Here is an 18,294-nt window from a genome sequence, read left to right as displayed (position 1 = left end):
AAGTAAACTATAATAAAAAAACCAGAAAGTATTTTTGGGTTTATATTAAATATTTGATAAAAGAATTTCAAAGTTAATTTGGAAGAATGAATGATAAAGAAGAGAAAAGTTAGATAATTGCATATATTCTATTAAATTAAAGTAATTAAATACTACTAGATCCGGAATTTATAGATTTTCCAGTGGGAGACAAGTACAGGACCACACATGTAACAACTTATGATTTAAGAAATGAAATTCACAATAGTCGTAAAAATGATAGGTTATGTAGCAAATAGTGTTGAAACAACTGATTAACCAATTATAAAACAAACACAGAAAGAAAGAAAAACAGAGGGTGAGGAGGACAGGGAGTGAGAAAAAGGAGAGAGGGTGCAAGAGAGGAAGAAAAAAACTAAATACCTCATATCAAATACCAAAATTAATGACTAAAAGATTTAAATATTAATAAAGATGAAATCACATAAGTATATGAAAAATATGGGCAGTAATTTTTTAAATGTTGGGGCAGAGGGGGTATATGGAAGAAACAATTAAACTAAATATTGACAAAACACAAAAAAATGTAAGAATTAGACTTTCCATCTGGCCAAGATAGAATAACAGTGATCAGATTTATACCGTGATGGAAAACACTAAAAGAACAGACAAAATATATAAAATTCTGCTTTCCAAGACACTGAGTATCAGGCAAGAAAAAAAAAAAAGACATTTTATCCCTTACAGATGGGTAACAAACAAGGGAAACCCCATAACTGCATCAGATTGCTGCAGGAAAAGAGTTTCTAGGCTTCTAGCCCAGACAGGAAGAACCAAAGTAAGGCCCAGGGGGCTCCCTGAACTGAGGAGACAGAGCTGGGAGCCAGGGTGAAAAAGATGGATGGAATTAACAGGACAAAGTAATAGAGAAAAAAGCAATGCACAGAGAAAGAACTTGAAGTTCTACAGAAGCATTCTTAAAATTTTAACAGAGTACTGAGGCCTGATCATATGTATGAGAAAACTACACTAGGCAAAAGAATGAACAACCAGAAAGATTAGATAGAATAATTCTCCAACTCTGAGAGGACTGAGTAAATAATACCAGTTCCCACCAGCCAGACTGGAAAAGCATATAGTTCACGGGGCATCAGCTATAGTACTAAGAAAAGTCTTGCTCCAGTAGGGGGCCAAATCTGGTCCTAGACTAAATGCCACACTGATTCCACATAATAAGTCATAAAACCAAATCCCACAAATATCAAATTGTCGCCAAGTAATTTAACCACGTCCTAGAACAAAGTTCAAGAATATTTATAATACTGTAAAATCCAGCACCCAAGAAGGTAAAGCTCACAATGTCCAGCATTCAATCAAAAACTGAGTCAGGTAATGTTCAGAAGCTAGAGGAAAAGACTAAACATGTTAAGTACAGACACAAAAGACATAAAATAGATAAAAATCAAAGTTCAAGAGATGAAAAGTACAACACCTGAAATTAAAAAAAAAAACTGGATGGGATTAAATGTAGATTGGACATTTAATAGAGGGGAGTCTGGCTGGCTCAGTTGGTACAGCATGAGACTCTTGATCTCGGGGTTTTAAATTTGAGCCCCATGTTGGGATGGAGGTTACTTAAAAATAAAATCTTAAAAAAAAAAAGAAATGATTAGTGAAAGTAAAGACTTAGTAAAAGAACTATCAAAAATCAAACACAGGGGGCGCCTGGGTGGCTCAGTCAGTTAAGTGTCTGCCTTCAGCTCAGGTCATGATCCTGGGGTCCTGCTTCTCTCTCTCCTGCTCCCCCTGCTTGTGCTCTCTCTCTCAAATAAATAAAATCTTTAAAAAATTAAAAAGAAAAATATTGAAGAGGACTGAACAGAAACTCAGTGATTGGTGGGAAACTTCAAGTAGCCTAATATAAATATAATTGGGGTTCCAGAAGAATAGGTCAGGGGACAGAAATTATATCTGGGCCCCAAAGAAGAAATAAGGGCCCCAAATTTTCAAATTTCCTGAAAACAATAAACCCACAAATTTGAGAAGCTCAAAGAACTCCAAGCAAAAGAAAAATGAAGAAAACTACACTAAGATACATCATAATCAAATTACTTAAAAACAAATGATAACAAGAAAATGTAAACAGCAGCCAGAGAAAAACGAAACATTAGGTTCTATGAAACAAACACTCACAACAGAATTTTCATAAGACACAACACAATCCAGAGGACAGTGGAGAAAATTCTTTAAAGTACTGAAAGACAGGCGCCCGGAGGGCTCAGATGGTTAAGCATCTGCCTTCGGCTCAGGTCATAATCTCCAGGTCCTGGGAGAGAGCCCCACGTCCGGCTCCTGGCTCAGCAGGGAGCCTGCTTCTCCCTCTCCCTCTCCCCCTGGCTCATGCTCTCTCTCTCTGTATCTCTGTGTCTCAAATGAAAAAACAAAATCTTTTTAAAAAATGTACAATAGGTACATAATAAATTCCAATGTTGATTTCAAGGAACAGTTTCTCCCACATTTAAAAAAAAATAAAGTACTGAAAGAAAACAAAAATGTCAACCTAGAATTTTGTATCAGCAAAGATAGCTTTCAAAAATGAAGGTGAAACAAAGACTTTCTCATACAGAAGCTGAAAGGATTCAACACCAGCAGACCAGTAATAAAAGTAGTGTTAAAGTTTCTCTTTCAGGTAAAAAGAAAATTATACATGGAAATACAGAGCTACACAAAGGAATACAGAGCTACTAGATAGAGATGGTAACTAAGGGAGGAAAGATAAAAGACATTATTCTGATTATTTAAATCTCTTTAAAGAAATAATTGAGGGGTGCCTGGGTGGCTCAGTCGTTAAGCGTCTGCCTTCGGCTCAGGTCATGATCCCGGGGTCCTGGGATCAAGCCCCACATCAGGCTCCCTGCTCTGCAGGAAACCTGCTTCTCCCTCTTCTACTCCCCCTGCTTGTGTTCCCTCTCTCGCTGTGTCTCTCTCTGTCAAATAAATAAATAAAATCTAAAAAAAAAAGAAAAGAAATAATCGACTCTTTAAAGCAAAAATAATAACAATGTTTTATGGGGTTTATAACATATATATAAGTAAAATGTACAGCAACAACACCACAGAGGCCAAAAGGGAAGAAAGAGAAGTATACTGTTGTAAAGTTATGCAATATATGAAATGGCATAATAGCACTTGAAGGTAGACTGCGATAAGTTAAACACTATACTTTATTTTTTTAATTTTATTTATTTATTATTTGTCAGAGAAAGAGAGCGAGCACACAAACAGGGGGAGCGGCGGGCAGAGAGAGAAGCAGGCTCCCCGCTGAGCAAGGAGCCCAATGCAGGACTTGATCCCAGGACCCTGGGATCATGACCTGAGCCAAAGGCAGACGCTTAACTGACTGAGCCACTCAGGTGTCCCAGTTAAACACTATACTTTAAACCCTAAAATAATCTCTAATGTACGATAACAAAAAATTATAGCTAATAAGCCCATGAAGGAGATAAATAGGAACTTTAAAATAAAATTAAAAAGAGGAAAGATGTCTATAAAGGATAAAACAAAAACACATTAGAAGATGGTAGATTTAAATACATTAATATCAATAATTCCATTAAGTATAAACAATATTAACATTGCCATTAAAAGATGGTCAGATTAAATAAAAAAAGGAAGATGCTAACCATATGCTAAATACAAGAAACCCACTTTCTCCACAAAAACACAAATTGCTTAAAAATAAAAGGATGGAGAAACATGTAGCTATCATGTTAACACTAATCAAAAGAAAGCTCAGATGACTATACAATATCAGAAAAGTAGACTTCAAACTGTATTACCAGAAATATAAAAAATGTCATTTCAAAATGACAAAGCTATAAATTCACCAAGAGGACACTACAGTCCTAAACATTTATGTATCTAACACAGAGTATTTGAATATATGAAGGAAAAATGATAGAACTTCAAAGACAAATCCCCCATTAGTCTTGGAGATTTCAATAGTCTTCTCTTAATAACTGATAAAACCGACATTGTAGTGTGCCAAGGGGGTGGTGTGGTGGTGAAGACAAACAGTAAACAAATAAAAGAAGTATATATTCAGAATGCCAGATGGCAAAAAAGTATAAATTCAGAATGTCAGAGGGTATTCAGTTCTTTGGAGAAAAATAAAACAAGGTATGGGAAAAAGGACAAAGAAGTGGGGGAGGCATGCTCTTTTATTTAAGTTGTCCAGGGAACCCCTTGCTGATGAAGTGAAATTTGAGCAGAAACCTGACTCCAAGGGAATAAGCCATATGGTTATCTAGGGGGAAATCATTTCAGGCAGAGGCAAAGTCTTGAGGGAGCAGGAAATGCCTGGTGTACTGAGATGCAACAAGGAGACCTAGTATATAGTATAGCTAGAGAGGAACTAACTAACCAGGAAGACCAGGCAAGAGAGGAAGACAGGAGGGAGCCAAATAATGTAGAGGTTTGTAAGTCCTTAAAGGACTCTAGTTTTTATTCCGAATGAGATGGGAAGTCATTAGAGAATTATGAAGAGTGATATGATCTGACTTACATTTCAACAATCTGATGCTTTTTTGAAAAACAGACTAAAGGAAAGCAAGGGCAGGAAACCCGTTAGGAGGCTTATGTAACTGAAGTTGAGATGGCTAGAGCTGAAAAAAGTCAGAGAAAGACCTATCATATGATTTCACTCGTATTTGGAATTTAAGAAACAAAACAGATGAACATAGGGGAAGGGAAGGAAAAATAAAATAAGAGGAAAACAGAGAGGGAGGCAAACCATAAGAAACAGTTAACTAGAGACCAAACTGAGGATTGGTGGAGGGGTGGTGGGTGGGGGGATGGGCTAGTAGGGTAATGGGTATTAAGGAGGGCACTTGTGATGAGCACTAGGTGTTGTTAAGTGATGAATCAATAAATTCTACTCCTGAAACCAATATTACACTACATGTTAAGTAACTTGAATTTAAATAAAAACTTGGAAGGAAAAAAAAGTAAAAATAATAAAAATAAATAATAAAAATAAAGAATATTTTTTAAAAACATGGCAAGGGCTAGGGTGGTAGGTGTGAAGGTTGTAAGAGGTGATCAGATTCTGGGTATATTTTGAAGGTAGAATCAACAAGATTTGCTATTGGATTAGATAAGGCATGTGAAAGAAAGTGACATGTTAATTCAAGGTTGACTCTAAGGTTAATGAGCTGAGCAACTATAAGGATGAGCTGACATTTTCTGAAATGGGAAAAAATACAGGAAAAACAAATTCAAGAGGGGTGCCTGGGTGGCTCAGTCGTTAAGCGTCTGCCTTCAGCTCAGGTCATGATCCCAGCATCCTGGGATCGAGCCCCACATCGGGCTCTCTGCTCCACGGGAAGCCTGCTTGCTTCTCCCTCTCCCACTCCCTCTGCTTGCGTTCCTGCTCTCGCTATCTCAGTCTCTGTCAAATAAATAAATAAAATCTTTAAAAAAAAAAAAAAATTCAAGACATACAAGGAGGGATTAAGAGTGTGGTTTTGGAAAGTTAAGTTTCATATGCCTATTATACAACCACGTGGAGGTGCTGAGTAGGCAACAGGTTATACAACTCTGTGGTGTATATATATGTAACACATGCACGTGCAAATATTCATGCACACAGATAGAAAAAGGGTCTAAAGGGAAAAATACCAAAATACTATGACTTGTCATCTCTGGAGAGTGGGATAATAGGTGATATTTATTTATTTATTTGCATTTGCTAAATTTTACAATTTTTCAACAATAAAGCTACATTAATCTTATAATCAGGAAAATATTTTTTTAATTTTGTTTTTAAAGAAAAAATTGAGTGATTGTTTTGAAAATGAGAAAAGTAGAAGCAATAGTTATGGGGCGCCTGGGTGGCTCAGTCATTAAGTGTCTACCTTTGGCTCAGGTCATGATCCCAGGCTACTGGGACTGAGCCCTGCATCAGGCTCCCTGATCATCGGGAAGCCTGCTTCCCCCTCTCCCACTTCCCCGGCTTGTATTCCCTCTCTCACTGTCTCTCTCTCTGTCAAATAAATAAATAAAATCTTAAAAAATAATAATAATAATAGTTCTATGAAGGAGAGGCCAGGATTAGATATCACACTTTTGAGGTTTGGGCAACTGGGTCTTTCTCAAGAGAATATTAGGAGCCTGGGGAGGAAGCTTAAGATGGGAATGAAAGGAAGTGAGGGGGAAAGGAATAACACAAACTTGAAGGAGAGCAAATATATAAGATAACAGAATCAGTATTTAAAAAGGGTGGGAGTGGGTTAAATCCAATTAATGAAATTTGAGTAGTGGAATGTTTCTAGACTTGAGTATAAAAAGTCATCTTTACACTTGAACTGAATTCTGAAAGCCTAAGTGAAAAAAAGAAGAAAAGGCAATCCCAGTAGAGAAACCAGGATCTAGAACACAGAGATGTGAAACCATGACAGAATAAAAAAACAAAGTACTGTTCCTAACAGCAAAAGGTGCCAGTGGAAGAGTGCATGCTAAGGTTTAAGGAAGGCAGAAACTCACTTCAATCTTACGGGTTAAGCATTTTCAGCTTTATCCTAAAAGTGATAAGGAACCAGTAGAAGATAATAAATGGCAGTCACACAGTTAGATGGTTTTAGAACCAACACTCTTACATCAGTGCAGAAGACAAACTTAAAGGTAGGCAAAAGTGAAGCATGGAGATATGTCTGGGGACTGTTGCAGTAATCCAGGAGGAAAAGGATGGGGCCTAAACCAACATACATGGCTGTGCTAGGAATGGAGAAGTTGGGATAGATGCAAGTAATGCTAGGAAGCTATAATTTTCAGGGCACCCGGGTGGCTCAGTCAGTTAAGCGTCTGCCTTCGGCTCAGGTCATGATCTCAGGCTCCTGGGATGGAGCCCCACATCGGGCTCTCTGCTCAGCGGGAAGTCTGCTTCTCCCTCTCATTTCCCCTTTGTGCGTGTTCTCTCTCTCTCTCAAATAAATAAATAAACTCTTTAAAAAATATGGGGCACCTGGGTGGCTCAGATGGTTGAGCATCTGCCTTCGGCTCGGGTCATGATCCCAGGGTCCTGGGATCGAGCCCCACGTCTGGCTCCTGGCTCAGCGGGGAGCCTGCTTCTCCCTCTGCCTCTCCCCCTGCTCATGCTCTCTCTCTCTGTATCCCTGTCTCGAATGAATAAATAAAATCTTTAAAAATAATAATAAAAAATAAAATAAATAAATAAAATAAAAAATAATAAAAACAAAAATAAAACAAGCTATAATTTTCTGTGATTGACTAGATTGGGAGGGGTGCATAAGAGAGAGAAGTTTCCGATGATTTCAAAGTTGCTGATTTAGGTGACTGAGTAGTGGCACACTCACTCAGGCAAACGATATAGGAGAAGAAATAAATTTGGGAAAAAATAAGTTTAGTTTAGACTGTGAGGTATCCAGGAAAAGATATCAGTGGGATGTGTGAATCTCAAGGAAGCAAAATGTTCTTGTTACCATATGTTAAGACTTGGGGTTCTGGAACCAGACAACCTGAGCTTGAATCTTCACTGTACCACTTACTAACTGTATGACCTTGAGCAAATTATGGTAATTTCTGAGCCTCAGTTTTCTCCCTTACAAAATGGGGTAACAACAGTAACAACTTCATAGAGTTACTATGAGGATTAAATGAGATAAGACATCTAACCCACTCAGAACAGTTTGCGTATAAAAGCATTCAAGAAATGTTAATTCTTTCTGTGTATACTGCTATACCCACCCTACCCCCAGCCTTGGACCTTTACACTCCTACAGGAATGGCCCAGGAATTGAACCTGATGCAAATTTTCAAACTGCCAAAAAGATAAATAGAAACTTTCAAGGTTTTCTAGTTCTCTGGAATTCATATATATTAACTTAGACCCTGTATTCATATAGAAGAATTTAGTAAAACTCAATTGAAATGAAATAAAAAGTGAATGATAACAGAACAAACACCATGATGAAGAAACACATTATTCCCAGCAGTAATGGTCATACAATAAATGGTTTGCTGAGTTAATAAATGCTTCTATCATTACAACAAAATGCAGGTATGAGCACAAAAAGAGATCAGATCAGCATTTTTGAATTTGTTTATATCGAAAGTAAATTTAACTGGTGCTAGAACACACTTCTTCATTAAATTATCTAGTTACATTAAATCTATATCATTTATTCAATTAAAGCCCACATATGGGAAAATCACTGTTAGAGAATCAAGTTTCATTATAAAATACTAAATATAAGGACTAAGATATTTTTATACCTCTTTTCGCATTCCATAGTTTGTTTTGGCTTGTTTCTTGGGACAGAAGTTGAATGATTAAGAATCCTAGAAGTAAATCAATACGTTAATTCCAAAACACATTAAAGAGAAAAGTGTTTACACATGAAATAAAAAATCTCCATAATAAACTGCATCTGGTCCATGAAGATCTCTGCTAGAAAACAATGTTTACATATTATTTAGAACTAATGCCCACGACTATTATGAAGAAATGAAGCTCACCAACTCTCCACGCATCTTCTTTTATAAACCTTTTCTCAAAACCGGGTTATCTTCTAACCATGCTATTGCCCTGTGTGTATCTAACTTTTGGCTGAGACAGAAAAACAGATGCAGATTGTTTAGATGCCATCATGACTGATTTCATTTTCCCAGCACAGCAAATGACACGAGTTATGTTGATGCAACAGATGACCATTTTGCCAAAAGCCAAATAACAAATCTTAATTCTAAATGTAAAACCATGTTAAAGTTCAATTATTTAAAAAAAAGCTCACAAATTTATTAAACTTTTAGTACCCAAATGAAATGGTATTTGAAGAGAACAAAAAAGAGAAAGAACGACAAACCATCATGAGAGAACTACTTGTCCATAATTTTATAGAATTCTAAGTATTAATCTCAAAGTCAAAAGTAATGAATTAATAACTTTCTTTCACATAAGTCACTAACCTATTTAAGAGTTCTTTTTTTTTTTTTTAAGATTTTTTTTTATTTATTTATTTACTTGAGAGAGAGAGAGAGAGAGAAACAGCATGAGAGGGGATAGGGTCAGAGGGAGAAGCAGGCTCTCCGCCGAGCCGGGAGCCCGATGTGGGACTCGATCCCAGGACTCCGGGATCATGACCTGAGCCGAAGGCAGTCGCTTAACCAACTGAGCCACCCAGGCGCCCCTATTTAAGAGTTCTTAATATTTATTTACTATAGATTTAAATGTAACTTACTTTTCAATTTTAAAGTTTAGTCTTATAAGGAATAAAATATGTCTTTTATTCAAAAACCTTTGGATGTCAACTATCAAAACATAGAGGAGAAAATAATTTAAAATTAAAACCACATATTTACTACTAAAAGATATCATAAGCTAAAGATAAGGTGGTAATTACAGAAAGATGGTTAACCTAAAGAAACCAATTTCCATTACCTCGGTTTCCTCACTAGCTTGGATGGATTAAAGCCTCCCTAGGAGGAAATCACAGTGAGGAGCAAAGGACAAGTATCACAGGCAAAGCACTATAGCTTTGCACCAAACACCACCTTTATTCTTCTTAGTATGGACATATACTAAAATTGCATTTAATCCCGAAATGCAAAAGAACTAAGGTAAAAAAATATCTAAGACTATTAGGAAGAAATACACCTTTAAAGAGTGATTTTTAAAAAGGAGATGTAACAGTGAGAACTGTCCTGAGGGGTGAATGTCAGAATTGCTGACAGCGGGAGGTGAGGGATCAAGCTACAATGCCCTCACTACAGTAAATTCTGAATTGTCCGCAAACCACACTTACTAGCATTGTAATTACTGATGTCTATAAATCAGACTGGAGCAGAAAGAAAAACAAAGTTGAGATCCACTTACCTATAAAATGTATTTTATATACTTGAGAATTCCCCTACGTAAACGCTTGTTTGTACATGGGTATTTAATGTTTTACTCTGTGATACTCAAAGTCAAAATAAACATCTATTTTATCTAAATATCTATTCTAGATTATTAACACATTTCCCTAACCCAGTTACTAGTACTGTATTTTAAGTAAATGACTATAAAATTCAGCTGCACCAACCTGGCCCCTTAATACTTAATGTTTCCACAAACTCTAGATACCTTGATGCATGTCCTGCTGCTCTGGTCCTCTGGAAGAATTTTTCACTGAATGATGCTCTATAACACAAAGGCCTCCATCTGTATTCACATTTCCCGTACATCAACCAAACCAAAAGATGGGAGAAGTAAGATGTTTTGGGAGAGGACAGGGAAGTCATTAGTAAAGCAAGCAAAAGAGAAAGAATGGATAGATTTCAAGGGTTGGGAGAACTACCTAATTAGTCACAACAAGCTAGAGGTTAACATGATGCCCCTCAAACTGGAATATTCATATATATGATCAGAAAAAAAAAATCACATGAAATAGGTTATGTATATAATTTCTGTAATTCTGAACCAAAATAATAAACTTCTCAAAATGTGATTTTCCTTTCCATGATCCTTAATTATACTTCAATATAACTTTTCAAAATTACTTTTTTTTATTTAGCCATATTACATAGTTAAGAAGCACATCTTTCCGCAGTACGTGAAAACTCTCAGGACACACTTAACAGCAAATAAAATAATTATTAAAAAGAAAGATAACAGAAAATACTATGCAAGTTAGCAGAAGTGAACATGCAATGGGAACCAGTCAACTGAAGCTACTCATTGCAAAAGCCCACATATATCGTAATCCTTTCTTTATGATGATAACCACACAAATTTTAAGAAGCCACCTAAACATCAACTTATTCAGCCACATAATAAGAATATCTGTATAAGAAAATGAACAGGGGCGCCTGGGTGGCTCAGGCAGTTAAGTGTCCAACTCTTGATTTCAGCTCATGTCATGATCTCAGGGTCACGACATCAAGCCCCACATCGGGCTCCACGCTCAGCGCAGAGTCTGCTTGAGACTCTCTCTTCCTCCCTCTCCCTCTGCCCTTCCCCCGCAAAATAAATAAAATCTTAAAAAAAAAAGAACAGTAGTTATTTCTCTAATAATTAGATTTAAGAGGGTTGGTGGAAATTTGAAGAATTAGCTAAATAATTTAGAACATTAAGATAATTTTTTAAGATGATAGTTTTTTTTAATTTCCCAAATTATAGTGAAGATTAAAAACTTACAGAATAGCTATTTTAATATAAGGAGCTTCACCAATTCAGAGGGACTTCAATACACTCAAATACAAGTAGAAATAATCCAGTACTTTAACAAGGGGGGTAAAGATTAGCTTATAAAAACTCAACAATAAACTATCAAAACAAAGTAGCTTAATCTATGCATCTCAGACAAAGAGGGAGCAGTCTTCTAAAAACTGGCCTTCAGACTTTGAACACTTGTGAGTTATCTACTTGATAATTTATTTCATCTCCTTCCCCATCCTTTTTCACTATTAATTCTGTGCAATACCCTCTTGTTATTTTCCTAGGGTAGTTTCATCCACCAAGTACCAGTATAAACTTATTTAAAGAATAAAAGACATCTTTAAGAATAGTATGAACTAAACAATTGGCAAAGCTGCTTTAAGAAAACCATCACCAAATTCAATCTAAGCAGTTTTTTAATTGCCTTTAATTCGGGAGTACATGCATGGCTTCTTTCAGCTAAAACTAACACTGTATTTACCTTCAACTATTTGCTACCTAAAAACAGTTAAGTAGCATACAGTCAGAGTAGGAGTTCTAGGTGGTACTTTCTGATATGTGAGGGTAATCTTACTCCACATAAATCATTTTAAATCAAGACAAACAACAAGCAAAAACATTAAAATGACTGTGTTAAAACCTAAAATGAAATGTTATAACTCCTGATTGACTTACAATTTTATCTTATTTTGTTTTAAGATTTTATCGATTTATTACTTAGAGAGAAAAAACGCACATAAGCAGGGGTAGGGACAAAGGGAGAGAGAGAAAGAATTTCAAGCAGACTCCATGCTGAGCACGGAGCCTAACTCAGGGCTCAATCTCACGACCCTGAGATCATGACCTGAGCTGAAATCGAGTCGGGTGCTTAACCAACTGAGCCACACAGGCATCCCTGACTTGCAATTTTAAATAGCATTTCAGATTCGTCATTAATAAAGTTGGAACCTAAAACACAATACAGTGTGAAAGAGAAAATCTATAACCAGAGAAGGTACAATTAACATCAAATCCTCTAAGGGATGGATATATCTTTATAGAAGATTACTTCTGATTTTTTTGGACTCACTCAAATCAAGGACTGTAATAGCAAACAAAAATTTTAATTATCTATGTCTAAGAGATGTGGGCAACAGCAACATATTTTAGAAGAAGGGAAGAGATTATTTAGTGAAGAAAATGCTAGATTCAGCATACAAAAATTCTGAGATCAGTTTAAGTTCAGTCACTAACAGAACAGAACTGGCCAAGGATCTAATTTAAATTGTCTATACATTACAGATTTTAAAAGTAAAATGTACTCCTTACATTATGACCAGATATAAATATTTTAAGGCCTTCCAAAATGGGACATAATTATTACATTAATGTCACTGCATATTAATATTTATCTTAAAGGATCTATATTCATATGTGCTAACATCTGAAAAGCTGATGAAGAGAAACATCAGAGAGAAATTACTTTTGCACACATCTAAAAAAATAGCAAGTTATTTAGAATGAACATAACTAAATTAATGGTTCCTATTAGCTTTAAATTTGTTAATCTCATCTTCAAGCAAGCAGTTAACTAATACAGTATTACTGAGTACCTACCATGTACAAGGCACAGTGCTAGGCACTATTTTGTACAGATTACAAAACTATCACAAAAATAAAACCTATGAAACATCATTTGATGTTGTTTCTAAGCTAAAAAGAATAATTCAAGTTATAGGAATAGATGAAAAATAGTAGAAAACTGAAAAATATAGAAATGATATCTATGACATTGTTAAAATCTAAAATTATACACTCAAATACTATTCTTAACCTAATCAGAGAAATAAATATTGCTGTGGGTTCTTTTAAAATCAGTATTCTCTGCTCATAATGATAAATACAATTATTTCACCTATTGGGTAGAAGAGACAGAAACTCAGCTATTTTTTAAGCTAAACAGAGCAGGTGGTGGCTTGCTTCATCAAGCCTCTTAAACCATGGGGGCGACCAATATACTTTGATTATACTGGAGGGAGAAAAACATACATAGCCTCACAAGTAGCCAATATAAAAAAAGGTCCATTAGAAATGAATCATAGGAAAAGATTAGAAAATAAATTTCACATAAAAGGGTGACAGAAAGTTATGGTAGAAGAAAAATGTGAACTGGGAATGAGGATACATTAGATAAAGAAGGGATAAAGAGGAATGATATTTTCTAGTATGGTTTTTAATTTTATAAGTGTAGAATTTATAGCTGCCACAAAAAAGGGTATTTAGTAATTATTTTAAAAAATAGTGGCCCTTAAAACCAGACATTTGCAATTTGATAAGTTTCAATAGTAATTATTTTTCAAAGCATATCTAAAAGCAAATGACAATGTACTTAAATTTTAAACGTTCCAAAACATGGTCATGTGACCCACAAACATTTATTTTTTGGTTAAGAGAAGTACTTATTAGTTACCCATGTTAAATGCACCAAAATTATTCTTTTAATTTTCTCCAAACAAAAAAAACTCAAATCTTCTTTATTATTTCAAAACAATAAATGTAGTACTCTCAGTACCTAAAGATGGCATAATAGCTGACCCTCAGCAGCACAGAGAACTTCTCCTGTATTAAAAATGGACTTGCACTGATTTTATATTCATTCATACGTCTTCCTTATTGCCAATGGCATGTATCTGGGGAAAGCTTAGCCAGGGGGAGATACCGTCATTGACCAAGGAACAAACCAAAGTGAACCTGTGACCAATCATCATGTTGATTTAATCAACAATTATAAAATTCCATTCAATTCTAAGGAGTTTACACATATCCCAAGTAATCTGGAATCTGATAAAAAGTGCACTACATACACATGACATGTACTTGGGGAGAAATGCTTATAATGTATCTAATGCTATTGTGAGCTAAAATGAATATCAACAAATAAATCAGTTATTATTATATAGCACACAGGAATAAAAAAGAGACACCTACACAATAATTAAATAAAATGACCATGTGAATATAAAGTATTTGTCAATTGTGTACATATCTTTACACTTCTCTCCTAATTATTTCCTATTGTCTTTTAGTAGTTAGTCCCTTGACATAGATCTTAAGATGGTCCTATTGTTTACTGGAAACTTCATTTGATAATCTTTGAATAATCATTTAATGATTATAAAGTCTGCCTATTTAAATCTCATTACTGAAAAAAATACCTGTTCTTCTGCTCTTGCTGCAGTAACTGAGCGGCTATTTTCCTCAAATCAGTTACTTCCTTCAAATCATCATCCTCTTCCTCTGCAAGTAACTGTTCTTTCCCAAGTCTGAAAGATGACACAAACATGGTTATCCAAAATGTAAGGCAGATGATATTTTAATGCCAGCTTCCAGAAATAGAAACCATTTTTTCATTTCTAATATCATGTAAAAAGCTAATAATCCTCATGTCCTTGTATTTAAAACATTAAAATAAGAAATAAGGAATATTTAAGGAATATAAAAATATATCTTCTATTCAATAGGAAATGTACGATACTGGTGATATTAATATAATTAACGGCTAACAAAGTAAACTGTATTACCATTTCGTAATTGCTGAAATGTGTAATTTAACAATGCATACTCCCCAGTCTTGAATGTAATAAGAACTGCAAAGTTTTAATATGCCTGTATTTATAAATATCAAATGTTATAAAAATTTTACTAAACCACTAAACTTTTATCAGTTTATTCATCATGATGTTAAAAATCTCCATGTAAAATGTTTGAGTAGAAGAAATGCGAAATAGGTCCAAGTAAGATTGGCAAATTTGCAGGAAAATGCTCATTAAAATACATAATTTTTAATCAAAGAGAACAAAGGAATTTTTAAATAAGCTATTCTCCAAACTCTAGTAATTTTATCCCAAAGGTATTTCATTTAAAACACAGTATCAAATCCTAAGACTTTGTATCTTGACCATATCTTGTATGCCACTGTGACACTCAATCCAACTGTCTTCATGAGATAAGGTGAGAAAGTAAGAGAAAAATGAAATATAAAGAGTAGAAGACAAAGCAATGTACCACCTTATGCGGTACCAGAGATGACTAATTCATGACTGATTAAAAAGTTACCAGTGAGGTCATGTGGAGGAAGCACAATGTAAAGAAAAGAGAAAAGCTTAGGGGGTGCCTGGGTGGCTCAGTTGGTTAAGCGACTGCCTTCGGCTCAGGTCATGATCCTGGAGTCCCACATCGGGCTCTCTGCTCAGCGGGGAGTCTGCTTCTCCCTCTGACCCTCCCCCCTCTCATGCTATCTCTATGTCATTCTCTCTCTCAAATAAATAAATAAAATCTTAAAAAAAAATGTTTAAAAAAAAGCTTAGGGATCAGAAAGAGCTAGGTTCACACCCTAGGTTCTAGTGGACACTAAGTGGTTCTAGGCAAGAAAATGTAGTCTCCAAGCTTCCCCTTGCTCATCTGTAAAAACAGGGACAGTATCAACCCTGTAGCATTTATTAAAGATTAAATAAGAAACATGAGGGGCACCTGGCTGGCTCAGTTGGAAGAGCATATGACTCTTGATTGTGGAGTCATGAGTTCAAGCCCCATGTTAGGTGTAGAAATTACTTAAATAAATAAAACTTAAAAAAAAAAAATCTTTGGGGCACCTGGCTGGCTCAGTTGGAAAAGCATGCTACCTTGATCCCGGGGTCATGAGTTCCAGCCCCATGTTGGGTGTAGAGAGTGCTTAAAAAAAAAAAAAATTAAAAACTGTAAAAAAATAAAAAAATAAATGAATAAATAAGAAACATGGGAAAACACATAGCACAGATCCTGGTACATGGTAGGTATTCAACAAACGTTCCCTCCTTCCTTCCTGCAGCTACAAAGCAATTTTAAGGAGTGACTGAATATGGCAAGTCATATTCCATCATTTCATAAGATAAATGAGCAGAAAAGATCCAAAGTGGAAGGATTTTAATAAAATACAGAGGTAAATACCCTTAAAATTACTATAACCAGTCTGATGAAATGGAAAGTGTATTAGACCAAGAGTTGGAAGACCTGAGTTCCAGACACTTGAAACTCCAGGTCTGTTTCCTTATTAGCCAAATGATGCAAAAAATCATCTATTTTAAAGAGTTGCTAAAGAGCTCAAATGAAGCAATGTATGTGAAAGTACAGTCCTCCCCGGTAATAATAATAGGAGAATTATACTTCTGGGAGGCAGGGGAAATGTATATACTACACTCAGCTTAATTGCTTACTATAATTTTCAGTTTAATTGAGGAATGCAGAAAAATGAAGTACTTACAAATTAACTATCTGAACACCACAGGTAAATGAACCAAAAATTATATTCTTTCAAAGTACTTTCAAGTAGGAATACCTAACAAATATTTCATGTATAAGTAACATTTCAATTTGAGAATTCCTGTGTGCTTACCTTTTTTCATCTCCCAATTCTTCATTTTTCTGAGATTTCTCAGGACCTTTTTCTTTCCCCTTATATAAAAGAAAGTTATAATTTTAAATCTATGTGGTGTATTTTTGTGAGATCAAAGAAAATATGTTATTAGTATTTGTTCAAAGTTTTCTTTACCTTAAGGAAAGAGACATATGATCCAATATGTGCATCTCCTTGTTCAGGAACTGCTACATCTTCTGTGTTAGGGTCAATAAAATCATAAACCTCTTGGTCTAATTAAAGATTAATATTTGTTAGAAAATATAAATAGTAAACAGTAGGCTTTCATACTATATTATTTAGAATAATAGTCGATTTTCTCAATACAACAATTGGCCGAAGATACTATAATTTTTCAAAATGCATTTTTAATAAGGGCAATATACATGAAATAAAAATAGCAGGTGCCATATGAATTACCTTTCTGAGAATCAGGTTTACTTCCTATTGAGTGACTGTCATGTCTTGATGTCTGCTCTCTATTTGATTCTGAGACTTGAGAGTGAAGGCTGATTGTGTCATCATCTGATGGCTGAAAGGAATAAGCACAAAGTACAAATGAGGCATTTTAAAGATAGAATAGGATTAAGTTGCTTTAATTTCACATAGGATGTGTAGAATATCTGCTTTACATTTCCAGTTCTCAAACCAAAAATTAATATGTTAAGGTTTACTGCTCTGCTTCTAAAAATGTGCATGTCCTTTTTTCATTTGAAGTCATAAAATGTAATAATGATAATATTTTTAAGCAAAATAAATCAAGTGTGTGCAAGTGTCTACCTATTTCAAAACTCTAACAAAATTTTAAAATAAAATAGATCAGCAATAGAAAAGACTCACTTCTGTTGTAGATAATCGTTTCTCTCCATTATCACTTCCAATTCCAGAGTCAGGGCCATGATTTTTATTCGGATAAAAGTCTTCCATACTATGGAAATAGAAATTCTAAGGGCAATTAGGGTTTTCTTCTTAAATAAATACAGACATGACCTAAAATTTCCCTATGTAATAGAGAATATATTCTCTTGATGTCTAAAATCCTTAAGAACATGAAGGGGAAATATCAGAAATCTTCCTATAAAATATTTTATTCATATCCCTCATGTAATATTTTCCCTGCATGTGCTCTGTTGTAAAGTGTCAATTGTTGGGGCACCTGAGTGGCTCAGTCAGTTAAGTGTCCAACTCTTGGTTATAGCTCAGGTCATGATCTCATGCTTGTGGGATCCAGCCCCGCATCGGGTTCCATGCTCAGTGAGGAGTCTGCTTGAGATTCCTTCCCCCCCTCTCTCCCTCCCCCTCTGCTCCTTCCCCCACCCAGCTCGTGTGTGTGCACGCACACACCCTCTCTCTCTAAAAAATAAATAAAATCTTTAAAGTGTCAATTGTTAACAATAACCTATTACTTCTCCTGAGAGGTACAGAAAAGCAGAGTCCTGCTAGAAAATAAACTTAATGAAAGACATTTTTATTTTTCTGGTTTAACAAATTTCACCATAGAACGTTGAAATATTTTTTAACTTTAATTCATAATTTCTTCATTAGCTCTAAAAATATGCTTTAGCTTTATAAATAATGCCCATCCAAAAATTAAGAGAAAATGCAAAAAAAAAAAAAAAAAAAACAGCAAAGAATTGAGTAAGTCATTGTTTTGGTATGAGGACTGAAC

At 35.0% G+C, this 18,294-nt stretch overlaps 1 protein-coding gene across 2 annotated transcripts in view; it reads right to left on the bottom strand.

Annotated features, from left to right (window-relative positions):
- Window positions 1-18,294, bottom strand: part of LRCH2 (leucine rich repeats and calponin homology domain containing 2) — a 97,058-nt gene that overhangs the window by 30,754 nt on the left and 48,010 nt on the right. For both annotated transcript variants that reach the window (XM_021686414.1, XM_021686421.1), the window contains exons 7-12: window positions 17,466-17,553; window positions 17,046-17,157; window positions 16,761-16,858; window positions 16,605-16,663; window positions 14,389-14,496; window positions 8,272-8,337 (exon numbers count right to left, since the gene is read on the bottom strand). In XM_021686414.1, coding sequence (XP_021542089.1) covers window positions 8,272-8,337; window positions 14,389-14,496; window positions 16,605-16,663; window positions 16,761-16,858; window positions 17,046-17,157; window positions 17,466-17,553 — 531 coding nt within the window. The remainder of the gene's footprint in view (window positions 1-8,271; window positions 8,338-14,388; window positions 14,497-16,604; window positions 16,664-16,760; window positions 16,859-17,045; window positions 17,158-17,465; window positions 17,554-18,294) is intronic.

Source organism: Neomonachus schauinslandi, chromosome X (genome assembly GCF_002201575.2).
Source record: "Neomonachus schauinslandi chromosome X, ASM220157v2, whole genome shotgun sequence".
NCBI lineage: Eukaryota > Metazoa > Chordata > Mammalia > Carnivora > Phocidae > Neomonachus > Neomonachus schauinslandi.
This window is presented reverse-complemented; position numbering and strand designations above follow the sequence as displayed.